This window comes from Oryzias latipes, chromosome 18, assembly GCF_053564925.1.
Source record: "Oryzias latipes strain Hd-rR chromosome 18, Olatipes_Hd-rR_3.1".
NCBI lineage: Eukaryota > Metazoa > Chordata > Actinopteri > Beloniformes > Adrianichthyidae > Oryzias > Oryzias latipes.
In genome coordinates this window covers 37,529,511-37,539,332 of record NC_136254.1, presented here as the reverse complement: position 1 = coordinate 37,539,332, position 9,822 = coordinate 37,529,511, and the positions used below count along the sequence as shown (strand labels likewise).

At 46.0% G+C, this 9,822-nt stretch overlaps 1 protein-coding gene and 1 long non-coding RNA gene across 3 annotated transcripts in view; both read right to left on the bottom strand.

Moving 5' to 3' along the window:
• Positions 1–9,822, bottom strand: part of mogat3a (monoacylglycerol O-acyltransferase 3a) — a 52,171-nt gene continuing 42,349 nt past the window's right edge. Inside the window, exons 4-9 of one of the 2 annotated variants that reach the window (XM_078936928.1) lie at positions 7,004–7,147; positions 4,913–5,043; positions 2,195–2,238; positions 2,034–2,124; positions 699–807; positions 1–604 (exon numbers count right to left, since the gene is read on the bottom strand). In XM_078936928.1, the coding sequence (XP_078793054.1) occupies positions 450–604; positions 699–807; positions 2,034–2,124; positions 2,195–2,238; positions 4,913–5,043; positions 7,004–7,147 (674 nt within the window). In that variant the 3' untranslated portion in view covers positions 1–449. The other variant, XM_078936930.1, reaches the window with a different exon arrangement.
• Positions 5,144–6,966, bottom strand: LOC144987481 (uncharacterized). The gene is made up of 2 exons (XR_013651375.1): positions 5,791–6,966; positions 5,144–5,714 (listed from the first exon to the last, which is right to left on the bottom strand). It is a non-coding gene; the product is annotated as an uncharacterized LOC144987481 (long non-coding RNA).

Sequence of the window (9,822 nt, the reverse complement as noted above, 5' to 3'; positions counted from 1 at the left end):
TGAGCAGCAGGACCAGCGTTTAATTAAGGATCCTTTCCAACATCTTCGTCCTGATCACCATCATCCTCACTCTCATCACCATGGCTACTGCCATCACAATTATCATCATAATCATCGTCATCATCATCATCACAGCAGGTTGAGTCCCAGCTAAACCTTTGGAAAGCCTGAGGGTTATTGTTCTGACAGAGGACGCCCCCTGCTGTTCTGTTGTCCTGGTGGGGGACGCCCCCTGCTGTTCTGTTGTCCTGGTGGGGGACGCCCCCTGCTGTTCAGTCTTTGTATTGGACATGTTAACTTTTCTGAAGTCCCTGAATCATTAAAGGCAGCCATACAGTCATACATCTAAAAGAGTCCTGACAGTCACATGATGATCACATGACCGTCATATGACTGTCACATGACGGTCAGAAGGAGGTCAGCTGTTGTGGCGGGTCTGGAACCAGGACTCATGTGAAGGTAAGGTGCTGGTTCTCATCCAGACCAAAGGCCAGCTTGTGATGCTCAAAGAGCTTTGTGAGGTTTTCCAAGTAGACCTGGTGCAGACCATTGATGTCCTCTGAACTGGGAGAGGGATTCTGAACCACCGGAATGGGCTTCCCCACTGAAAGAACAAATAACCCAAATGATGGATCTGCTATAGTTGTGTCTTACTGGTCCCAGCTGGGTCCAGGTTCTGGTTTGTCAGAGGAACCTACCCACAGTGTGCACGGGCCTCCTGTAGGGTATTAGTCCAAAGCTGTATTGGAAGACTCCTCTAGCATGAAACAGAGGCACTGCAACTCCCATGATGCCCTGCAGCCGGTTCTGTAGACAAAGCATTAGGCATCCCATAATTTCCCTGTTTTCATCCCTTTAATTATTTAGGGTACAAACTCCTCCCCCAGATATTCATGATGCGAGCCATCATGTTTGTAATGAAAACATTCGTCTGTCATTCATCTGGATCCAAGATGGGGTCCCTCTGTCTCCCGATTCTGGTGCTGATGTGTTTGTTCTGTCAGTGAGAGACGGTTCAACCTTGAATCTGTGGTCACATGATCTCATGAGACACGCCTCTTTCCTGTTGGACTCATTTAATGTCTTAGGGTATCAAAAGATTGATAGAGGCTCAGAATCGGAGTTTCATCCTTTCATCCTCTAGGAAGAATTAACCCAAAATTCATCTGCGTCTCCATCAGAGATGAGACGTTTCTGCTGTGTGGACTGACATGGTCCACAGTAGAAACATATCATGTGTGGACTGATATTGTCTACAGGGTTAGGGTTAGGGTTAGGGTTAGCGTCTCCATCATTTCTATTTGACATTAACGTGAAGCTTAACCCTAACTCTACTGCATCAATTACTTAAAGGAGTTCTGGTTTCAGATGAACACAGCTCTGGGTCCCTGCTGCTCAAAGACTGAGGTTCTGGTTCAGCTGCTGGATCTAGATCAGGTCTGGGTTTGTCTGAGTCTCTGATGACTGCAGAACATCAGGCAGTGGTTCTCAGAGGTTCCTTCACTAAACTGATAGTAAACGTGGGTCAAACTGATGCTGTTGTCGTCTACAGTTCTCATCATTTCAGGAGAAAACTGAGCAGCTGAAGGTCCACAAACACATCAAACAGATTCCTAATGTTTTTTGCGTTTTAGTCAAATCCTTCAGAAGTTTGGAGGATCTGTCAGCAGAAATTCTGATGGACTCTGAAACATTCTGGGTCTGAAGCTGCTCCAAAGTGCTTAAATGTTCTCGATTGGTGAGTAATTTCACTTCTGTTTTCAGTTTTTCTTAGTTCATTTAAGATCGGATTCCAAAAACTTACTGTTTGTTCATGAATGTTCATTTTTGTCTTATAGTTTTCAGCTTGTAAAGGACTGGAACTTCCTGCCTTTTAACATTCATGTTCATGACGTCACCTTTCCAAATCCTCCCTACTAAACACTCCTCTGGTCCTAATCCGTCAGCTGTGACATTCTGCAGAAACCAATCCGGTAATCAATCAAGTTTGACTGAATTCTTCTCTGATGCTGAAACGGTTCCTTTCAGCTGACCTGCAGTCTCCTCAGAGAAGATCCGGCTGGATTCTCCATCTGATCAAACAGCTCGTTCTCACCAAAGGAAAAGACGGGAACCAGCTGAGCCCTGAGCACAGAGACAGAGTCAGACGCTGAACCAAAGGGTTGGGTCCACCTTCATGACAGGCTCCACCCACCCGTGTTTGAGGGCCAACTTGATGAAGCCTTTCCTGCTTTGGACCTGGAAAACAGAAATCCAGGTCAGCTGATCCTGATGAAGGGTCAGGAAACCTTGTGTCTATTGTTTCAACTCTTTTTAATGTGTACAATTTTCTGCAGTCTATGTATTCAGCTTTTATTGTTGTAAGTAATGACACACAGGTGCAGGTGTTGGACAATGGAAGGACAGAGATAAAAGATCCGCCGTAGAGGTGTTGCTCTGCTGGTCTTCCTGCCTCGTCCAGCCCCGTGGCTGCAGCTCTGCGTCTGCTCTACGCCTGCTCTGCGTCTGCTCTGTGTCTGCTCTACGTCTGCTCTACGCCTGCATGCACTCGTCTGTTTGGATCCATTTCACTAATATCCACTCATGCAACAGCACCCCTTCATGCTTTCTGTTGTTTTGGCTGCTTATTATTCTTTATATTTATTAAAAGTATGGAAGCATTTGAGTAGCATGATTAAAAATAAAAGTCAAAACCAGAACAGAGCTTTTTAATATCTTAATGGAGCTGCATTTTTGACTCAAAATTAAAATGAAAAAGCAATCCTTCAAAATGCTTTTTCATTTTCTACTCAAAAACCGCTTCTTCTGTGTCAGAATTAAACTAAAATTGCATTTTCATTTTCACATCCACCCTGCAAAGACTTTAGTAAAACTCAGTTCCACTCAGCATTTCCAGGAGGGAGGCGGGGCGATGACGTCAGTGCCATCTCTCTGTGTCTGGCTGCTAACCGACACAGACATGCTCGGAGCAAAGAACAAAGAAAGAAAGACGTGTCTAGGAGCAGTGCAGCCAGGCTTGTAGCTTTGTGTTAGCGGCAGAGGAGAGGGCTTTGTGATGGTTGTGAACTCCTGATGATTGTACACAGCTTCTCAGGACTACCTAGCAGCATTTTCGTCTTCTGCGGTTCTCCATCAGACGCACCACGGTTCGCTGAAACTCCCTCCGCACTAGCTTTGTCTTTGGACCGGCAGCCACCTCAGGCAAGCACGCTCACGAAGTCCCGCGATCCAAAACTCCTGTTCGCCGAGGGCAGAAGTGCTGCTAAGCAGATCTGAGAAACTAAACCGTCATATGAATTTCTGTTTCCAGTGGTGTCCAGACAACAGAAAGGCTGATGTCATTCCCACATATTTACACCCAAGATGCTCATGGCGGCATTGAACGCACAGAGTTTTAAGTACCTTCACGGCTAATGTTTTTAGCACGCATTAGCCTAAACCAAGAAAAAAGCACTGGCCGCACGGATTTGAAAAAGATATGAGCGAGCAGGCCCTTAATAATAACAGTAATAAAAGCACTAGAAGACAGTCTCCTGCAGCATGTTACTGACTTTGCTGTTGGATGACAGCTGCAGCCCCATCAACAGTATAGCAGATTTCACCATGCTAAACGTTTGCTGGTTGGACCAACACGCGCTGACGTCATCGCCCCGCCTCCCCTCTGGAAATTGAATTATGCGACACTATTTGCAGGGTGGGTGTGAAAATGAAAATTCAATCCCCTCTTTGCATTTTCCTCTTAATTATGAAACAGAACAAGCGGTTTCTAAGTATAACATGAAAAAGCATTTTGAAGTATTGATTTTTCATTTAATTTTGAGTCATTTGATGCAGTTACATTTTGAAAATGAAAAAGCATTTCTGTGATTCCATTTTAATTGTCAAATTAGACATTTGTAAATGACTTTTGCTACACATTTACCAGAGAACTTTTTGAAAATGAAATGTCAAATACCATTTCTATTATCATTTTAATTAAGTGACAGAATAAGATGGGTTGAAGAAGAAAATGAAAAAGCATTTCTGGTTTTGACTTTGATTTTTAATTATGCTACAGAAATGCTGCCATATGAAGTACTTGGAGTAGTAAAACCTGTCTCATCTCCTCGTTTGTTCCGGTCTGGAGTCAGTCGCAACAGTCAGGTCCAACACTTCCAACACATAAGTGTTCATTAAATATGGATTGTCAGCAAAACGTTGAGCAGAAATCTGGATCACATTAAAAGACGTTTCAATGAGCTTGAATTCATTTCGAGTTGCTGCGTCTCTTCGTCATAGGTGCTGCCTTCCTTCTCTGACCGGCTACGGTGGAGGTTCTGGTCCAGTTGTTCCGCCAACGAGCACAGAACCTACTCAGTCTGAGGAACCTCAGAGTGAACCGAAGCTCAGTCCGATTAAACTGAGACCGCCTCGTTATACGGGTCAGGGAGCGGTTCCTGTCCCAGGCCAGGGTCCTCTTGGGTGAATTATGACTGAAGATTTGTTCTGGATTATCGGTGAAACAAACTCTGGTTCACTTTAAGAGAAGCAAATGTGTCTGAATCCAGCCTACTTCTATTCAGTTCTTTGGACTAAGGTTGGCTCGGCCGGGTCTGTCTGGTTGAAGCTACCGGTTTCTTTCATCTCCAGATGTTTCCTCTTAAATCAGACAAGCAGTATCAAACTCTACTGTTCTTCCATCAGAATCTCATTCAGTATTTGGTCTCTAGATTGATCTACTGATTGATCTACCGTCCATGTTTCCATCAGGGGGACATGGGGGAGAGACCAGGACTACTACACACATTTCCAGAACCGGTTTCACATCTGCAGTGTGAAATGTTTTGGGGCAGAACCATTTCTTATGTTGCAGGTTCCAAACATGATCATCACATTTCCAGACGCTCTGCTGATAATCAAACATAGTCTGTACCTGCAGAGTCAGCGATCCCGGTCGAGCGTCCAGAGCTTCAGAGGCTCCGCCCACAGCAATGACAGCAACATTTCCTCCGTCTGGTCGACTGATCAGATGAGACAGACTGGCCTTAGAGCTGGACACCAGACCTGACGGAACAGCAGAGGACACAGGGGGGCTGTCAGGGACAGTGGGCGGGGCAAAAGAGTAAGAGCCAGCTATTCTGTCCAAGAACATCAGATGACATAATCAGAATCAGAATTCTTTATTGTCATTGTACATGGGCATACAATGAAATTGCAGCAGCCTTGAAGTGATGGAGTTAAATAAAATAAAATAAAACAGAAATAGAAATACTGTATTTACAACCCTAACAAAAAAAGTACAATATGTACAGAACGGTTAAATATTAAATATGTATGGAAAAAATAGAATGGAATGATTTGAGTTGCTGTGAGCGCAGCATAATAAATATTGTGAGTTATGGCACTTAAGTCAAGATATTGCACACATGTGTAGTAGTCAGTGATTTAGTATTTGTAAAAAGTCAGATAGGGGTGTAGTTGGTGGAGGTCTGTGTATTCCGTATGGTAATTGCCTGTGGAAAAAAGCTGTTTCTTAGTCTGTTTGTCCTGGTTCGGATGGACCTGTACCTCCTTCCAGAGGGCAGCAGTTCAAACAGGGAGAGCAGGATGGGTGGAGTCAGTGATGATGCTAGTCACTCTGCTGAGGCAGCGTGACTGGTCCTTCAGTGAGGGGAGGGGGCAGACGATGATCCTCTGCGCTGTCTTTACCCCTCTCCGGAGGCTCTGCCGTTCTGCTTCAGTGCAGTGGGAGAACCACACTGTGATGCAGTAGGACAGAATGCTCTCAATGGTTGAGCGGTAGAACGTTACCAGCAGCTCCTGGCTGACATCGTTCCTCCTAAGTTTTCTCAGGAAGTGCAGGCGTTGCTGGGCCTTCCTGATGACAGTCATGGAGTTGATGGACCATGTGAGGTCAGCAGAGATGGTGGTGCCCAGGAGGGTGAAGCTGTGGACCCTCTCCACACAGTTTCCATTGATGTAGAGTGGGGGTGGATCTGCTCTGTTCTTCCTGAAGTCCAGGATGATCTCCTTGGTCTTGGTGGTGTTCAGGATGAGGTTATTAGCCTGACACCACCTGGACAGTTGCAGGACTTCGTCTCTGTAGGCCGTCTAATCACCCCCATAGATCAGCCCCCCCACAGTAGTATCGTCTGCAAATTTCACTATGGTGTTGCTGCTGTGGGCTGGTCTGCAGTGTAGAGTGTGAACAGCAGAGGACTCAGCACTCATCCCTGTGGGTCAAGTACAACGACGGCACCGCAGTGGTGGGTCTTGTCTCCAACAATGATGAGTCATCACATCTCACAGAGATCCTCCACCTGGAGAGCTGGAGCCAGGACGACAAACTCCAGCTGAACCTCAGCAAAACTAAGGAACTTAAGTCGGAAACAGCAGACAGACTCCTTTGATAGATCAATTTGGATTGATCGATCTCCAAAAGGCTCATGTCTGTCTCTTCATCTCAAATTCTTCTTTGGACCATGTGACCTAGCATGCTCCAGCAGCCAATCGGAGGAGACGCTCAATCCCTCCCGCTCTGACCTGCAGCCCAGTCATTGAGACAGAGACCTGAACTCTGATCCAGAACTCTGACCACATCAGTCATTTTGACCCCACCCCCAAAACAAACAGAGGGGGGGGGGTCCCACATGTCTGTTTGTCCATGAGAGACACAACATGAACTGGAGCAGAGTTCAGGGGACGAAGGTTAAAAACTCCAGAGGAGTTCTAGCTACAGAAGATCTTTGGAGAACATGATCCAGCAGCCGGACCACCATCTGTGGCTCCGCCCACTTATGACGTCATTACGAATGACGGTAAACGGACGGAAATAGTGCATGGTCACATGATGCTGCACACAACAACTAAAATGATGTCTGTTACCGACACACATAAACATAAGCACATGGACACACACACATGGGGGGGGGGGGGGGGGGTAATGCGGGTCTCTATCTGCCTCAGAGGGTACAAAGGGCACATGGGGTCACACCACAGTAAGGGCAGTTGTAGAAGAGAGTACCTCCACACATGATGTAGTCTCTGAAAAACGGCACTCTGAACCAGAACGGCAGCATGAGCAGGTGGGGTCTGAGACCAGGAAACAAACCGGAAAAACCAGTGGCCTCGGTGCAGAAGTTCCCGAAAGCACCTGCCACCAGCACACCTGTGAGGGAGAAAGAGATAGACAGGTACAACATGCTGAGGTCAAAGGGCAGGAAACAACCCCTGTAAGACTTAAGCAGATGAGTACAACAACTGACCTTTGACAGGTTACGCACTTATGTGACACCGGTGACGAGAAAGACAGGTACAACAACCCTGACTTGGACAGACAATAACACACCTGTGCGACAGGTTAAAGACAGACACACACCTGTGGGACAGGTTAAAGACAGACAGTAACACACCTGTGGGAAAGGTTAGAAGACAGACAGTAACACACCTGTGGGACAGGTTAAAGACAGACAGTAACACACCTGTAGGACAGATTAAAGACAGACAGTAACACACCTGTAGGACAGGTTAAAGACAGACAGTAACACACCTGTGGGACAGGTTAAAGACAGTAACACACCTGTGGAACAGGTTAAAGACAGACAGTAACATACCTGTAGGACAGGTTAAAGACAGACAGTAACACACCTGTAGGACAGGTTAAAGACAGGCAGAAACACACCTGTAGGACAGGTTAAAGACAGTAACACACCTGTGGAACAGGTTAAAGACAGACAGTAACATACCTGTAGGACAGGTTAAAGACAGACAGTAACACGCCTGTAGGACAGGTTAAAGACAGACAGTAACACACCTGTAGGACAGGTTAAAGACAGGCAGAAACACACCTGTAGGACAGGTTAAAGACAGGCAGAAACACACCTGTAGGACAGGTTAAAGACAGGCAGTAAGACACCTGTAGGACAGGTTAAAGACAGACAGTAACACACCTGTAGGACAGGTTAAAGACAGACAGTAACACACCTGTGGAACAGGTTAAAGACAGACAGTAACACACCTGTAGGACAGGTTAAAGACAGACAGTAACACACCTGTGGAACAGGTTAATAGACAGACAGTAACTCACCTGTAGGACAGGTTAAAGACAGACAGTAACACACCTGTAGGACAGGTTAAAGACAGACAGTAACAAACCTGTAGGACAGGTTAAAGACAGACAGTAACAAACCTGTAGGACAGGTTAAAGACAGGCAGAAACACACCTGTAGGACAGGTTAAAGACAGGCAGAAACACACCTGTAGGACAGGTTAAAGACAGGCAGTAAGACACCTGTAGGACAGGTTAAAGACAGACAGTAATAGGGTTGTGCCGATGGACGATATCATCGTCCATCGTGATGGGTGACTGACATCCCGATGGAGAGACCACCATCGTGATGCCACGCCCCCACCACGTTGCGCGTCGACACCATAAGCCGCGGTTACATGTACAAAATATCCTGATGGGATCAATGGTCGGATTAGAATCCAACCGTGTACATGGGCCCAGAAAAATGTTTTCAGAATATAAAAACGTTCACTAAGGTCACACTTTCGGTCGGAATAAATCATTCGCACACGCGCAGTATTCGCACATGCGCAGTTTGAAAACCGGAAGAGGATACAACTTCCGCCGAGCTGCTTTTTTTCCAAACTTTATTGAAGGTAACAATTCAATACAAAACGATAACAGCGCCGAGCGGCTATATGCATTGACATGTCAGCTCGGTAAAATACGAGACGATCTTCTAAACGTGCTTTTAATAATGTTACGGTTATTATGAAACACCTGTTCGCTCATCATTTGAATTTTAATCCGTGTGGTCAGTGCTTTTTCTGAACGAAGCCAGGATTAGCAGTATGCTAACACGGGCTAACAACATTAGCTTTGGGTGGCGCTGCATCCTGTGAATAACATCAGCCTTTATTTAGTCGGGACACGACTGGAAACACAAATCCACGTGATTGATTGAATGTTTTCTAAGAACTGAGCGACATTTCTGCTTTGAAGCTCAAACCGCTGTGTGTGCTGACGATCCGAACTGTGCTCAGACACACGTCTAGACCCGGTTCTGAGTTCGGTTGCTTGTACCCCTAGAGCTGCGGGACGGATCGCAGTCTTAAATCTCCCACACATAGCGCTCATGTAACAAAGCACCCCCCCCTTCCCCTCAAACACAAAGCTGTAAGTCCGCGCTCCGCCGGTCCACTTCACTAGTTAAGTGCGGGAGTGGACTACTTCTTTTCTATTTTGCTTGTTACTTTTTCTGTTAAAGTCACTTCCCTCAGTTTATACTGGATCATCGCGGATTAACCATTAGTTGGGAAATAAAATGAAAAAAGCAAAATAACAAATAGCAGTTATATAAGAACGAAAAATGTAAAAATACCCCCCCCCCCCCCCCCCCCCCCCGACGATGTCATCGTCCATCCCGATGGTTGACAGCAAACATCGTCAACGGCCAAATTAGGGGACATCGCCCAACCCTAGACAGTAACACACCTGTGGAACAGGTTAAAGACAGACAGTAACACACCTGTAGGACAGGTTAAAGACAGAAAGTAACACACCGGTGGGACAGGTTAAAGACAGGCAGAAACACACCTGTAGGACAGGTTAAAGACAGGCAGAAACACACCTGTAGGACAGGTTAAAGACAGGCAGTAAGACACCTGTAGGACAGGTTAAAGACAGACAGTAACACACCTGTAGGACAGGTTAAAGACAGACAGTAACACACCTGTGGAACAGGTTAAAGACAGACAGTAACACACCTGTAGGACAGGTTAAAGACAGACAGTAACACACCTGTGGAACAGGTTAAAGACAGACAGTAACACACC